Here is a 16077-nt window from a genome sequence, read left to right as displayed (position 1 = left end):
AGAGTTACTTGTAGTTCAGGAAGGTAAAGAGTAGCTTTGTAAAAGTTACCATTTCTTAATATCTATTAAACTGCAACTTTACCATTTAATTTGATTTTTCATAACTATTAAAAATAGTTTTTTACAATTTGTTTTCTATGTAGTAGCTTTACTGAGTTAGCAGTATTAGTATTTTAATGTGCACCCCTTTTTTCATAGAGGACAGCTAGGGCTGGCACAGTGAAAAATAGTTTTTTGGGCCTTGTCACTATAGGCATATGTTAATATTAATATCCTACAAGTCCCACTTTTGCATACCATGCACATTCTAGTGGGATACAGGGGTGACTCTGGGGTGACTTGCTAATATTTAAAATGGAGGATTTTACCTGTCAAAAATACTTTTTCAGCAGGTCACATTGTAGGTTTTACAATGCAGCTTTCAGGCTACACAGGTTAGGGCTGTAGATTTGTTTGCACTGCCAACGTAATGGATTCCATAATAGGTTCATCAAACCACACACATTTATCCTCCAGGCCCTGAGTGCACCTTCCACACCATATATTAGGAACCTACAGGCAAGGTAAGTGTTCCAACCAGGAATTAGTTAATTTAGCATGTGTAAAGGGGGTGCACAGGTACTTTACCACTAGTTAGTAGGAATAAAGAGTACAGAGTTTTGAAGCCAACAGAAATATGGGGTCCAAAAAAGGTGAAAAATCGGGGATGACTACATAGAAAAAGCAGATTTACTACCAAATATAATTAGGCAGAGCCCAATTTGCAGCCCCTTTGATTAGCTACCTTTGATGGACCCTTCTCAATCTGGTTTCAGACTCATCCACAGTACTGAGACTGCACTAATTGCTGCTACCACTGATCTCTGCCTCATCATTGACAAGGGGGACATGGTGACATTAATTCTACTCTACCTGACTCAGCAGCATCCAGCCCCTGACTCAGCACCATCCTGTTCCAATGCTTTCAAAAGACTGGATTCCACAGCCTGACACTTCACTTGATTAGTTCCTTCCTCTCTGGACACACCCAAACAGTCAGTTCTGCTTTTTATATGTAATTGGCCTTCGACTTGATCTGCAGTGTCCCTCAATTCTCCTTGTTGTTCCCCACACTTTTCTACATATACATAACCACTCACCAATATCACCCTTGCTTACAGGCTTAGCATCATTTCATATGACAACAACACCCAGCTCATTGTCTCCTTTCCAAGCAACACCCCATGTGAAATTCATCAGCTACATGTCCAAGATTGCAGATTGGCTGAGGACCAACTGCTTAAAACTCAATAGTGATTAAACAGAAGTGGTCCTGTTCAGAAACAACATATTCCTCTGGTCCTCAGCTTGGTGGACCTCCTAACTAGGACCAACACTTAGCAGGTCTGTATCAGCCATGAACTTAGGCATCATGATCGACAACTAATTCTCTAAGGCCAACCAAGTCATCTCCGTCATCTCCACCTACTTCCATTTACTTAAGCTTCTCAAGATGGCTCCTGATGGACACCTATAGGTTTGGTCACCAGCAGATTGGACAATAGCAGCGCCTTCTACATCAGCATCTCTTCTCAACTCAAATGGAGGCTGCATGTCATACAGAACACAGCTGCATAACTCACTCTCAATCTACCACATTGCACTTATATCCAAATACCTAAAAAACCTCAATTGACTCCCTCTCTACAATTGCACACTTTTCAAGCACTACCAGACACCTACGCTCCACCACCTTCTATCTTGGCCTCGTCTTTTCCATCAACTAAGACAGAGCTAGGGCCATAACTTTCCCTACCTTGCTTCCAAAGCCTTAAATGGTCTCCCATTCAACATCCAAATCACAAGCTCATACAAGAAACCAAAAATCTGGCTCTTTCAATAGGCCCAAAATCGTGGTATGATTTACATTCAGGCAGATGGCTACCCAATCACAAACACAATGGCTATTCTGTCCACCTTGTTACAAGTGCCACAGGATTTAATGGCACTATGTCAACACCCCACAACTCCCTCAGCAATACCCATCTCTGTTACTCCTAAGATAAAAGAAAACTGCACATGGTGAACTGCCATACACACCAACTCTGCATGTGCCCACCTTTTCCTGATTCATAATAAAAAGGCCTAGATCCAGCTACCCACCCACACTCTTTTATTCCTCCCTAACAAAAAATAATAAATAGCACATACCCTCTTACCACACACAGGCATAATCCTCTCTACTTTGTCTCTGTATAAAAATAGAAGACATTTTGTTAGAGGTCATCATTGCTGTGAGCTTGCACAACTCCAAGAGACTGTGAGTAATCCCATAGTAGCTTTAAAATCCAAGTCGGCATGGATCTGTAGGGACGTGTAGCTGATTGGAAATGTGGTAGTTGGTGGAGGAAGAGTAATGCTTGTGTTCCACTACCTCTCATGTTCTTGGAGATCCAAGAAAGACCAAGAAGGTGGGTGAAAACACTAGTTGCACTTCCACAGGCTCATTCAGGCTAGTTAAAAATGTGGTTAAGTTTTCGTTTGCAATATCGCCAAAAATTGGTGAACTATGTGCCTTTATTAAAGATGACGGAGCATGCAGATATCTGTATTCCTGTCCTGTAAATCAGACACGTCTGCATGCACAGATATCTGCATGCTGTTTAGTGGACAGTGGAAAAATCTTGCTTTCCCGCACCTCCTCTGAGAATTATTTATATGTGTTGTTACTCCAAGAGGAGTTTCTTCAAAGGTACATAGTTGCAGGCACTTCGGTTTGTGCTTAGTGCTCTCCTGCATTTTTACTCAAGTAATTTCAGCAGTCAAGCATACTGAACGTTATCAGGGCAAAAATGCTGGTAAAAATTGGTAATGTGTTTTTTGGTTCGGAAAGCACCAAATTCCACATCTAAGAAACTTGTAAAAGGGGCTAGTTCAAACACCTTGAAATCTTGAAGGCCAGAGGTATTGAATCTTTCTGCAATCAGTCACTTAATGTTTTTTGCATACACTATATGAAGGTTCCTCGCAATGCTTATAGGTTTTTCATTGCTTCGTTTTTTTTAAACATTCACCAGTGTTGGACTGGCCTGTCAGGCACTCTAGCACTGACAGATGGGCAACCTTGACTGGACCAGTGTGTAGGCCTTTTTTTGGTCCTGTGGGATTGACAGACCAGTCCAGCACTGATGTTCACTATGTTGAAATAGGACAAAAAAGGTCAATATTTTTAGGATATGCTGGCAGAAGATGTTGACCTGTTAGTACATTAAGGGCTAGATTTAAGAAGCCCCTTGCAGTACCTTGCACAACATTAGCGTACTTTTTCTGCTGTTAATGTGGCATTAGGTTGGCAAAAACACCACACCATATTTACAAAGTGGTGCAATGCATGGATTGCGCTACTTCGTAAACCCTTGTCCACAATATGCCTGCACCAGGCATAGTGTATTCAAGGGGAGAGTTCCGGCATTAGGAGGTCCAGAAAAATGGCGCAGTGAAATCTACGAGATTCTACTGAGCCATTTCTAGCGTCATTTTTTTATTCTGTCTAAGGCAGGTGTTAAAATGATGCACACATAGGGGCATATTTATACTCCGTTTGCGCCGAATTTGCGTCGTTTTTTTCGACGCAAATTCGACGCAAAACTAACTCCATATTTATACTTTGCCGTTAGATGCGTCTAGCGCCAAAGTATGAGGAATGAGCGTAATTTTTTTGCGTGAACGCCTTCCTTGCGTTAATGAGATGCAAGGTAGGCGTTCCCGTCTAAAAAAATGACTGCGACGCAAATGCGTCGTATTTATACTCCCGGGCAAAAATCACGCCCGGGAGTGGGCGGGGCAAAAAACCCCGCATTTGTGCCTCTTTTTAACGCCTGGGTCAGGGCAGGCGTTAAGGGACCTGTGGGCTCAAAATGAGCCCACAGCTGCCCTCCCATGCCCCCAGGGACCCGCCCTGCCACCCTTGCCCACCCCAGGAGGACACCCAAGGATGGAGGGACCCATCCCAGGGACATTCAGGTAAGTTCAGGTAAGTATAATTTTTTTTTTTTTTTAAATTTTTTTTGGCATAGGGGGGCCTGATTTGTGCCCCCCTACATGCCACAATGCCCAATGACCAGGCCCAGGGGACATAAGTCCCCTGGGCATGGCCATTGGGCAAGGGGGCATGACTCCTGTCTTTACTAAGACAGGAGTCATGTAAATGGCGTCTGGGCGTCGTTAAAAATGGCGCAAATCGGGTGGAGGCGATTTTTTTGCCTCTACCTGACTTGCCCCATTTTAAGACGCCCTAACGCCATTTTCCCCAACGCCGGCGCTGCCTGGTGTACGTGGTTCTTTTCCACGCACACCAGGCAGCGCCGGTCTGCTAGCGCCGGATAACGCCATTCAATAAATACGGCGCCCGCATGGCGCTTCAGAATGGCGTTAGCCGGCGCTAATCTTTTTGGCGCAAAACTGCGATAGCGCAGTTTTGCGTCAAAAAATATAAATATGGCCCATAGGGGCAAATTTATACTCCGTTTGCGCCAAATTTGCGTCGTTTTTTTCGACGCAAATTCGACGCAAAACTAACTCCATATTTATACTTTGGCGTTAGACGCGTCTAGCGCCAAAGTATGAGGAATGAGCATCATTTTTTTGCGTGAACGCCTTCCTTGCGTTAATGAGATGCAAGGTAGGCGTTCCCGTCTAAAAAAATGACTGCAACGCAAATGCGTCGTATTTATACTCCCGGGCAAAAATCACGCCCGGGAGTGGGCGGGGCAAAAAACCCCGCATTTGCGCCTCTTTTTAACGCCTGGGTCAGGGCAGGCGTTAAGGGACCTGTGGGCTCAAAATGAGCCCACAGCTGCCCTCCCATGCCCCCAGGGACCCCCCCTGCCACCCTTGCCCACCCCAGGAGGACACCCAAGGATGGAGGGACCCATCCCAGGGACATTCAGGTAAGTTCAGGTAAGTATAAAAAAAAAATGTTTTTTTTTTTTTTTTTGGCATAGGGGGGCCTGATTTGTGCCCCCCTACATGCCACAATGCCCAATGACCATGCCCAGGGGACATAAGTCCCCTGGGCATGGCCATTGGGCAAGGGGGCATGACTCCTGTCTTTACTAAGACAGGAGTCATGTAAATGGCGTCTGGGCGTCGTTAAAAATGGTGCAAATCGGGTGGAGGCGATTTTTTTGCTTCTACCTGACTTGCCCCATTTTAAGACGCCCTAACGCCATTTTCCCCAACGCCGGCGCTGCCTGGTGTACGTGGTTCTTTTTCACGCACACCAGGCAGCGCCGGTCTGCTAGCGCCGGCTAATGCCATTCAATAAATACGGCGCCCGCATGGCGCTTCAGAATGGCGTTAGCCGGCGCTAATCTTTTTGGCGCAAAACTGCGATAGCGCAGTTTTGCGTCAAAAAGTATAAATATGGCCCTTAGTTTTCAATGGGCCTCCTTTCACTTTGCAGAATTAGCGTCAATATTTTTGGTGCTAATCCTGCAAAGCGCCAAACTATTCAATGCTAGTTCCCTAACGTGCGCCTTGGTATCATAAATACGGTGCATAGATGGTGGCGTGGCGGGGTGCACAATGAGGCGCAAGAATAGTAGTGCACCATGACATGATGTGCCACATTTTATAAATCTGCCCCTAAAGGTTTTGAAAACCACACACACGTGTGTGTGTGTGTGTGTGTGTACACACACACTGACAAGTGGTAAGAGTTTTTTCATGACCATCGTTCCAAAGTCATCGAATTTGATTGAGCACACATATCTTGCAGAGTATATTTTATTTCACAAAAACGTTGATGAAAATACGAACAACTTGATTTCATTTAAAACAGTAAAATCATTTAAACAGTAAGAAATTCGGTTTTCATTCATGATTCACGTCTATTATCCCTTGCAGTTTGCGGGTAAATGGGAGTATAATTTTGAGGTGAGTAGAATGCGGTTTTATTTGTTATGTGTGTGCCGCATCTAATTTAGGCAATGTCTTGTTGCATAGCGATGTAGACTGACACTTCAGCTCATTAGCCATCCCCAGTGCACTGTATCCTAAAGCAATAGTTATTGGCTTACATTGACGGGCTAAGTTATAAAGGCCTGTTGCCATGGGCACAACATAGGAGAAAATCCCTAATCATCAGACTCACTGTGCTGCTTTACAGTATCTTTTAATGTCGTCTGTGAACGTTGTGTTTATTAGAGCTGGATAGTTCTTTATCAACCCTAGTCATTTGGCTTTTATTGTATCCGATCCTTATTTTTTTAAAACAGTATTTTAGAGGTAACTGCTTTGAAGTTTCATTTTCCACCGAACAACAGTAATATTTTAAACACAGTTATATAGATATGTGTATATTAATGCCATGTGGGTAGTGAAACATGCTATTTGAATGAAGTGTAATAATGAACACATTAATTAATGCAGTGTAAAGGTGAAATGTCCTGTTAGTTTACAGAAATGCAGTTTTAAAAAATCCCGTATTTCAAAGGGAATTGTGAAACTGGGAAATATTTCATAGTTCCCAGTGAAACACATGTTTCATTATCCTAAGGAGAAGGCCCAACCACTCCTTGGAGCTTTACGATTGTCATAGTCAAAGACACTAGGATTATGCAACAAGGTTATCTAAATATTGCGGAAAAAAGACAAATTACCTTACATTTTCTGACAGTTCACCCATTTGAGCTAGAAACAATATTTTTGAGAAATCTGCAAAATATGTAACTTTTGTGGCAAATTTTGTGGTAAATGTGTTAAATCCACAATTATGTGGTACTGCAGCCACAAACTTGCATAAAATCGCTGGCCCTCACCATTGTTTTATCAACAATTTATTAATGAAAGGTAAACCTAAATATTTCAGTCAATGCCATTGAAGAAAACAGCTTTCTCAACATATCTCAAAACAAATATGATACATAAAAATATACAACGGAACACATGTAATGTAGTACTATATTGCCATTTAAGAATTCTAAGGGGACATTTACAAACCTAAGGGCCTTCAGCCTCATGCTTGATTATGTCATTAGTACTGCTCAGTTTTTATATTAGACCATGTCACGCAGTTACCCATAATGTATTCCCCCCTCTCTCTTTCTACCTCCCTTCCCCTCTTCCTTTCCATGATTCATAAAGGTCAACCTACACTTTTGTGTAAATTTACTATTTTTTTTGCTATTCACACACTTCAAGTTAATGGTAAGTTTATGACCCCTGAGAGACTGCAGTCGGGGAGAACGCCACACATAAAAAGATAAGCATCTACTCTCTTTTTGTACTGGAGGATATCTCTTCCACCATATTACAAAATGTGACAAGGCATCCCATCCACTGTATTACAAGTGTAATGCACTTATAATTAGGTTGCCAGGATGCCCATCACATGAGTGATGGCGTACCCGATCTGCCAAACTCTAAATCAGAACTTTTGTCTCATAGTTCTTTCAACCAATGTACATCTTAATTAATATGCTGCACGAGAGAACATTAGTTAGGGCTAATAATCATTATCGCGATGGATCATATAATCTTTCATCTTATTCATTGCTTCCAATGAATTGCTTCATACTCCATGCATTGCTCCAAACCTCATCAATACCGCACGATCAATTAAAGCATGCACATTTATTTTATTTAAAGTGTTTGAAGTATTTGTATAGCACTTACACTGCAACCACTATACTACTAGAGTTAAATGGTTCATTTAAGATGTTCATTTTAAAAAGTGGTTAACCACCTCCTATTATGAGCACTTCTGGTAGTGTAGCCAGGTTGCCAAGGGTAATAGTGCAAGCAAAGGAGTGGCCCCTTTAACTGCTGTGGTGGTAGTAAAATCCAGTATTTGTCAGGGTTCAGTGGGCCAATCAGGGCTCTGGGGCCCGATGTCACTGCACCTGCTGCACCAATCTACGGTCCTGATCACATCGTGCTGAAATATATACAAAACGGCTACAAAGATCTCAGCTTTTGTCAAGAGCCTGACAAGGCAGTGTGATCTTTAGTGTACCTCAGCCGGTTTTTATAAAAGAAGTGCAAACGCTTAAGCAAACTGAAAAAAATCATGATGGTGTTTTTTTAAAGAAATGTATCTAAAACGTTGGTAAAAATGAATCAATAAATTCAAGGTCCTGTGACTGCCTCAGTACAGAGATAGAGTCACTGTGACTTGTTTGGCTGCTGTGAGAGCTGTCTGCTGCAGTTCTTATCAGCCTAGCAGCTTCTGCAGCATTCCCTTAGCCACACTTAAAACAGGCTACAGCAAGCATCTCTCAGAGCCGATTAATTAAAGAGACCTGTAATATGTTAATTAACCAGGAGCTTAAGGCATGCAGTAGCATACTGAACAGCTGTTCTTTGTGCATCCGCTCAGACATTTCATTCCATGTGTTTATCTGTTATGTTTTGACATTGTGTTCATATCTCCATCTTTCTTTTTCTGCCATACAGACCCACTCATTTCTTCATGTAATCACCCAGTCATGTCTGACACTGAGCGCGGTTGAGGACGGTTCATTTGGCCCTACAGTGGAGTTCTGTAACGGTAGCCCCTTACAAATGTGGACGCTAAGGAACTACACACGGCTGGAAGTTTTTAGGAACATATTTTACAGCCCCACAGATTATTTTCTGTAGCAAATATAAGGTTTGTATTTTGATGTGTGGTGAATACTTATGCGCTTAACATTCATTTAAGAATTGTCAAAATGTGACCTGGTAGAGATTTTGCATTAATTTATTAGTGTTTTCTCTTTATCTCTTCTAATTAAGTATCCTGCCTTTCCTTGCTCTGGCATTATTGACTGTGTTTCTGTTGGAAGGCTGCTGAGATTTATGTCAATTAGGGGGTTAAAGTGATTGCTATTTTTCAGAATGACTGTCAGGTAATTTGAGAACAGTTCTTGCAGGGTACATTACATTCTTGCTGTTTTACTCATCTCAATCCCTACTTTAGAAGTTAGTTTTGTCCGCTGAGAGAAGTAATTCACTTTCACTATTTCTTAATTTTTTTTGTTTTTAAATCTCACTCCATTTTTCCTGGGTATAACTTGCTGCTGTCTAGGCTCCAAATCATACTTAGGTCTGTTTTTCGGGGAAACTGTTCTTTGCTTTGCATTTGTCAGATAGTTAAGCCAGTTGCAGATGCTTTATGCTTTTATGGAAATGCCTATTGTTAGACCTGTCAGCTTTAGGGTGGTCTTCCCCCAAATCCTTTTGCTACACCTCCTCAATTTTTTCTGCACTTATTTTTGTTGGCCTTAGGACTCTGTACACTTTACCACTGCTAACCAGTGTAAAGTGCCTGTGCTCCTCCCATAAAACATAGTTACATTGGCTTGCAACCAATTGGCATATTTAATTTCCAAGTAAGTTCCTTGCAGAGTGGTATACTGTTAGAAATGGGGTCTTTGGTTGGTAGTCAGGTTACCCCCTGTCCAAGCAAGGACCCTCACTCTAGTCAGGGTAAAGGAGAATCACCCTCAGTTAACCCCTGCTCACCCCCTTGGTAGCTTGGCACAAGCAGGCAGGCTTAACATCAGAGTCTAGGTGTAAAGTATTTGTACAAACACACACAGTAACTCAGTGAAAACACTACAAAATGACACAACACAAGTTTAGAAAAATAGGAAATATTTATCTAAACAAAACAAGACCAAAACAACAAACAAAATATCCAACATACGCAAGTCAAGTTATTGATTTTAAATGCAAAAGTGTCCTAAATCCTTTTGTAAAGAATAAAAACACAGTTAGCGCTGAAAAGTACCTGGGTAGTGTCAAAATAACATGCACAGGCGAGTGTGCGTCGAAAAAGGTGAGTGATGCGTCCATTTCTCACCTGTGAGACCATGCGTCCTTTCTCCTTCTCCGGTCGGTTCGGCGTGTGTCGTTATTCCTCTCTGCAGGAGAGCGATGCGTCGATCCAGGCAGCACTCGGGTACGGGCAGGTGTTGTATCGTATTTCTGCACCCAGCAAGGTTTGTGTCGAAAATTCTGCCTTATGGTATCGGCAAAACCACACTATGTAGGTTGCAACGTTATCAGTGGGTGTTGCACGTTGTTTCTCCAGCTGCGTGTGTTGATCTTCTAGCTGCGATGCAGGTGGAGTGTCGATTTCTGCATCAAAGCCGGCCGCACGTTGTTTCTGAGCCGTGTCTCGGAAGGTGCGTCAAAAGTTTCCCCGCATGGCGGTCTATGCATGGATTTTCAGTTTTGGATTGCCAGCTTCATCTGTCAAGGCCCCAGGAACTGGATAGGACACCACTTGGCAGGCAGGAGTCTCAGCAGAGAGTCCAGGTGCTGGCAGGAGAAGTCTTTGATGGCCCTGAGGCTTGAACAACAGGAGGCAAGCTTACAACAAGCCCTTGGAGATTTCTTCTCAAGCAGAAATGCCAACAAAGTCCAGTCTTTGTCCTCTTGCACAGGCAGAAGCAGCAACTGCAGGATAGCTCCTCAAAGCACAGTCACAGGCAGGGCAGCACTTCTCCTCAGCTCTTCTCCAGGCTGAGGTTCCTCTTGATTTCCAATCAATCAATCAATCATTGCATTTGTAAAGTGTGCTACATACCTGCGAGGGTCTCAAGGCGCTGGGGAGGGGGAGTGCTACTGGTTGAAGAGCTAGGTCTTCAGGAGTCTTCTGAAGGCCAGCAGGTCCTGGGTCTGTCGTAGGATGGTGGGGAGAGTGTTCCAGGTCTTGGCGGCGAGGTAGGAGAAGGATCTGCCGCCGCCTGTGGTTTTTCGGATGCGGGGGACTGTGGCGAGGACGAGGTTGTCTAGGCGGTCCTTGAAGGCGGTCTTCTTGGCGGCCCTGATGAGTTGGTGGTGTCTGCGGGTGGCGCTCTTGAGGGCTGTGTGGTTGTCTGGTGTTTGGTCGTGGAGCCATTTCTTCTCCAGCTTCTGACAGGTGTGCTTGGAGATCCAGAGGTCCTCGGTGAACCAGGCGGCTTTCTTGTTGGTGTGGTTGGTTGTAGAGGTCTTGAGAGGGGCGAGGGTGTTGGCACAGTCGTTGATCCACTGTGTGAGGTTGGTCGCGGCGGTGTCTGGGTCGGTGGGGTCGGTGGGTGGTCTCAGGACGAGGGCGGTAGTCAGTTGGTCCTCGGTAACCTTGCCCCAGCAGCGACGTGGTAGCTCTTGGGTGCGGTAGTGTGTGGTGGGTTTTCTGAAGGTGAAGTGGACGCATCTGTGGTCGGTCCAGTGTGGTTCGGTGGTGTGGTTGAAGGAGATGTGGGGGCTTGCGGAGAAGATGGGGTCGAGCGTGTGTCCAGCGGCGTGAGTAGGTGTCGTTACGAGCTGTTTGAGTCCGAGGTTGGCGAGGTTGTCGATCAGGGCGGTGGAGTTGGCGTTGTTGTTGTTCTCGAGGTGGAAGTTCAGGTCCCCAAGGAGGATGTAGTCCGTGGAAGCGAAGGCGTGGGTGCTGATGAGGTCGGCGATGGTGTCACTGAACTGTGGGCGGGGTTCCGGGAGGTCTGTAGATGAGAGTTCCTCTGAGGGTGGTGTTGGGGTCGGTGTGGATCTGGAAGTGCATGTGCTCGGCGGTGGTGAGGGTGTCATCGGTGTTCGTTGAGATTTTGATGGAGTCTTTGTGGATGATGGCGATTCCTCCTCCCTCTCGTGGGTGCGGTCTCTGCGGGAGATCTTGTAGCCCTGTGGGATGGCTATGGCGACGTCTGGTGCTGAGGTGGCGTTCAGCCAGGTCTCTGTCAGGAAGGCGACGTCGGGGCGATGGAGTCTAGTAGGTCCCAGAGTTCGATGGTGTGCTTGCAAGCGGAGCCGGTGTTGAGGAGGATGCAGCGGAGGTGGTTGGGTTCTCTGGCTGGTGGTGTGGAGGGTTGGATGCTGGTGAATCTGCAGTTCCGGCAGGTGAAAGGCCCCTGGGTGCGTTTCGGGGTGGCCCGGTAGCAGGGGTGGTCTCGTTTGGTGTTGAGTGCGTGGAGGGTGCTTGCGTCGTAGTGCAGTCTGGCGTTGCGGGGGTGCGGGTTCCAGGGGTTCTGGTGCTGGGTGCGGTCCAGGCGCCGACGGGCGCAGACGGGCTTGCCTTAGGCGCGCCTTCGGTGCGCCAGCGGCACGGCTGCTACACGGCCGCTTCGCGCCCTCCATATGAGGGCAGAGGGAGGGAGGAGCAGCTGGGAGGTGGGAGCGGGCGGCCAATGGGAGTGAAGGGGGCAGGCAGCAGGGGCATAGCGGCGAGGGAAAAACCAGGGGAAAACCCGTGGAAAAAACGGCAGGAAAAGACGGCGGGAGAGGGACAACAGAGAACAGGGGTACAGAAAGCAAAACACAGGGGCACAGAATGAAAAAACAAAGTGGCACAGAAGCCAAGCACAGGGGTACAGAATAAAAAAGGGAGCAAGTAGTCAGGCGGCAAAAGCGGCAACGGAGGTTCAACCCACAGGGGGCTGCGTGGCAGATGGGGGAGCGACCTGCCTGGTTCCAGAAGTGATCTAAAGTCTGTGGTTTTGTGTGATCTTCTTTTACCCATTTTGGCCTTTGAAGTAGGCTTACTTGTTTGTGAAATCCTGCCTTGACCAGGCCAGACCCCAGACACACACCAGGGGGTTGGAGACTGCATTGTGTGAGGGCAGGCAAAGCCCTTTCAGGTGTAAGTGACCACTCCTCTGCTTCCTCCTAGCACAGATGGCTCATCAGGATATGCAGGCTACACCCCAGCTCCCTTTGTGTCACTGTCTGAAGAGAGGTGCAAACAGCCCAACTGCCAAACTAACCCAGACAGGGAATCTACAAACAGGCAGAGTCACAGAATAATTTAAGCAAGAAAATGCCCACTTTCTAAAAGTAGCATTTTCAAACACACAATCTTAAAATCAACTTTACTAAAAGAAGTATTTTCAAATTGTGAGCTCAGAGACCCCAAACTCCACATGTCTACCCGCTCCCAAAGGGAATCTACGCTTTAATCATATTTAAAGTCAGCCCCCATGGTAACCTATGAGAGGGATAGGCCTTGCAACAGATAAAACTGAATTTGGCAGAATTTCACTGTTAGGACATATACAACACATTAGTATGTGTCCTACCTTAAACAAACACTCCACCCTGCCCATGGGGCTACCTAGGGCCTACCTTAGGGGTATCTGGCCTGTAAGAAAAGGGAAGGATTAGGCCTTGCAAGTGGGTACACTTGCCAAGTCGAATTGGCAGTTAAAATCTGCAAACACAGACACAGCAGTGGCAGGTCTGAGCCATGTTTACAGTGTTACTAATGTGGGTGGCACAACCTGTGCTGCAGGCCCACTAGTAGCATTTGATTTACAGGCCCTGGGCACCTCTAGTTCACTGTACTAGGGTCTTACCAGTAAATCAAATATGGCAATCATGGAAAGCCAATTACATACACATTTTATACAGGAGCACTTTCACTTTAGCACTGGATAGCAGTGGTAAAGTGCACAGAGTATTAAAAACAGCAAAAACAGAGTCCAGCACACATCAACAACCTGGGAAACAGAGGCAAAAAGTTAGGGGAGACCACGCCAAGGATGAAAAGTCTAACATATACCATAAACCGAGGGCCTGTAAATTAAATGCTACTAGTGGGCCTGCAACATTTATTGGGCCACCTTAAAACATGTCACAGGTCTGCCACTGCAGCCTGAATGGAGTTTTAAACTGCCATGCTGACATGGCATTTAAACCCACTTCCCAAGGATTAAACTTCCCTTTTATTACACTTGTAACCCATAAAGTAGGGTAGAGTGCTGTGTAATCAAAAGTTTGGACATGTACTTTTAAGTTTTAAATGTCCTGGTAGTGAAAAATCCTAAAAGAAAAATCACTACTGTGAGGCCTACCCCTCCCATAAGATAACATTGGGGATTCCTTATCACAGTTAATAAGCTGAGATGTCCTCCCCAGCCTGGGAACCAACCAATCACTACCCTACACACTGAGCTGTATATTACACGTCTTTATTCCTCTGCATGTACCTGTGAAGCTCTAACATTCTTAAACCAAGCTTTCATTACCTTCTATTCTAGTGATTACGTCACACTGATACGGAGTCTGTTAGGAGTGAGGAAGGTTTTGTAAAACAACAAGTAAGACACTACGGGCCTGATTACAACTTTGGAGGAGGTGTTAATCCGTCCCAAAAGTGACGGTAAAGTGACGGATATACCACCAGCCGTATTACAAGTCCATTATATCCTATGGAACTCGTAATACGGCTGGTGGTATATCCGTCACATTTGGGACGGATTAACACCTCCTCCAAAGTTGTAATCAGGCCCTACATCTCCCTTTCTGTTAAATGACAAATATATTTTTTAAAGAAATCAGTGGACATATATATTTTACATATAGAAACATGTACACTATGGCCCTGGTTATGATCCTGGCGGTCTTCTGACTATTCATTATCTTTGGCTGGTTTTTGCGCTTCTACACATTCGTCTCAGTACTTAGAAGAGACATCACGCGGCCTCTAAAACAGTGCAGTCTACCTTTACTTATTGGTGTTCGTTTTGCATGCGCATTTAATATTATCCCTGCCTCCATTATGCGGATGCCCGTTTACAATTATTGGCAGTTTTTCACGCCTTTCTACATCCGTCTTGACATTAAGCAGAGATAATCCGCGGCCTTTGAGACGGTGTGGTCCCTCATCATATATGCTGGTTTACTTGCGCTTTTGTCAGTACAACAGCCCCCTGCATGGTTTTCTTTTTCTGGGTACATTATAGATGAGCTTCTTCCGGCCTTTCTCTTACTCTAATTGACTCTTGACAACACTTTATCCTAATTAATGGATACCCTTTTACCTTATACTGAGTGCTTTTAGATATTGATCATCACTTCACCCCTTTCCTTGTTTCAGACTTATCATAGTCCTAGAAGTTTTTCAGTCAACACTTCACCATACTCCTAGAGTTATTTGGAGTCTTGCAAATGTATAACAAATAAGGATAGTGACCAATGTCTAATTTGACGTTCTTTCGCTTAACTTCAACATACCATTCACTCAATCTACGCATTATAGGTATGTTTAACACATTTATTTTATCTTTTGATCTTAACATATGATCTCTGTTCTTGTCACCATCTTCTCGATCTGTGCTTTTGGGCTTTAGGAGCACCAATAATCTGTGACTTGTTCTGCACCTTTCTACTTGGGGCATAGTATCACTGCCTACTGCATGCAAACAGCACCGTGCACACATTATAAACACAGTGGTGTTAGTATATATGTGCTAATAGTCTTTAGCTTACATACATATAGTGGGGTGCTCACATTGTTGTAATCACCTCACCTATTATGTTTGTGCCTTTTGGTTTTTAGATATGTCACGACTCCACTATTAGACGTAACACCATTCGTTAGACAGTTGGAAACATATGACTGATATATCCCATATATGTAACATTATGTTCACAGCCTTGAGAAAGTCATTACTGACCAAACAAGTGTCGCCTGTTGATGTTGGTGAACACAAGAACTGTCTTGGCTTCATGACATCTTTCTCAGCTACCTTCTTGCTGGGGACACGTTTGGTTGATCGTTTATCAGACTTATCACGGAGGATTAAAAGATACCATTTTGAACCTGCGATGTGCCGTGGTTTTTCTTCTACACTCATACACGTATTCACCACAACATTTATACTCGCATTCACCACAACACTCATACATGCATATACACATGCATCCACTCCAACATTCATACACACATGCTCACACACATACACACTTACATTCATTCACGCATACACAGACACATACAGACTTACTTTCATACATGCATACACACATGCACACACACCCCCCACCTTCCCACACACCTCCCCTGTCAGACGATCGACTTACCTGGTCCAGGGAGGAAATCGTCTGTCAGGGAACAGGCGCTTCCACCTCCAGCAGTGCCCCAACATCGGGACACCACCAGGCCATATTGCAGGTTGCAATATGGTTGGTGTAGTCCTTTTGGCAGGGCAGGGCTGGCGGTGGAACTGCCCCTGCACCTCTGCCCGCCAGCAAAACTACTGCTAGATTTCCACCCAAAATGTGGCAGAAATCCAGCAGTACTTATAATATCGTGGGCAGAAGACCGCCAGAACTGGTGGTCTTCTGGCACTC

The 16077-nt window shown here is 44.9% G+C and overlaps 1 protein-coding gene across 2 annotated transcripts in view; it reads left to right on the top strand.

Annotated features, from left to right (window-relative positions):
* The window catches only part of GALNT13 (polypeptide N-acetylgalactosaminyltransferase 13), a 1141430-nt gene that overhangs the window by 1025615 nt on the left and 99738 nt on the right, over positions 1 to 16077 (top strand). The window contains exons 11-12 of one of the 2 annotated variants that reach the window (XM_069225167.1): positions 5887 to 5916; positions 8437 to 8632. The exons of the other annotated variant lie outside the window; for it this stretch is intronic. Of the exons in view, the coding sequence (XP_069081268.1) occupies positions 5887 to 5916; positions 8437 to 8622 (216 nt within the window). The 3' untranslated portion in view covers positions 8623 to 8632. The remainder of the gene's footprint in view (positions 1 to 5886; positions 5917 to 8436; positions 8633 to 16077) is intronic. 2 annotated transcript variants of the gene reach the window in all.

Source organism: Pleurodeles waltl, chromosome 3_1, assembly GCF_031143425.1.
Source record: "Pleurodeles waltl isolate 20211129_DDA chromosome 3_1, aPleWal1.hap1.20221129, whole genome shotgun sequence".
In the NCBI taxonomy this organism is placed as follows: domain Eukaryota; kingdom Metazoa; phylum Chordata; class Amphibia; order Caudata; family Salamandridae; genus Pleurodeles; species Pleurodeles waltl.
The sequence above is the reverse complement of the archived record's forward strand: the minus strand, read 5'-3'. Positions and strand labels throughout refer to the sequence as shown.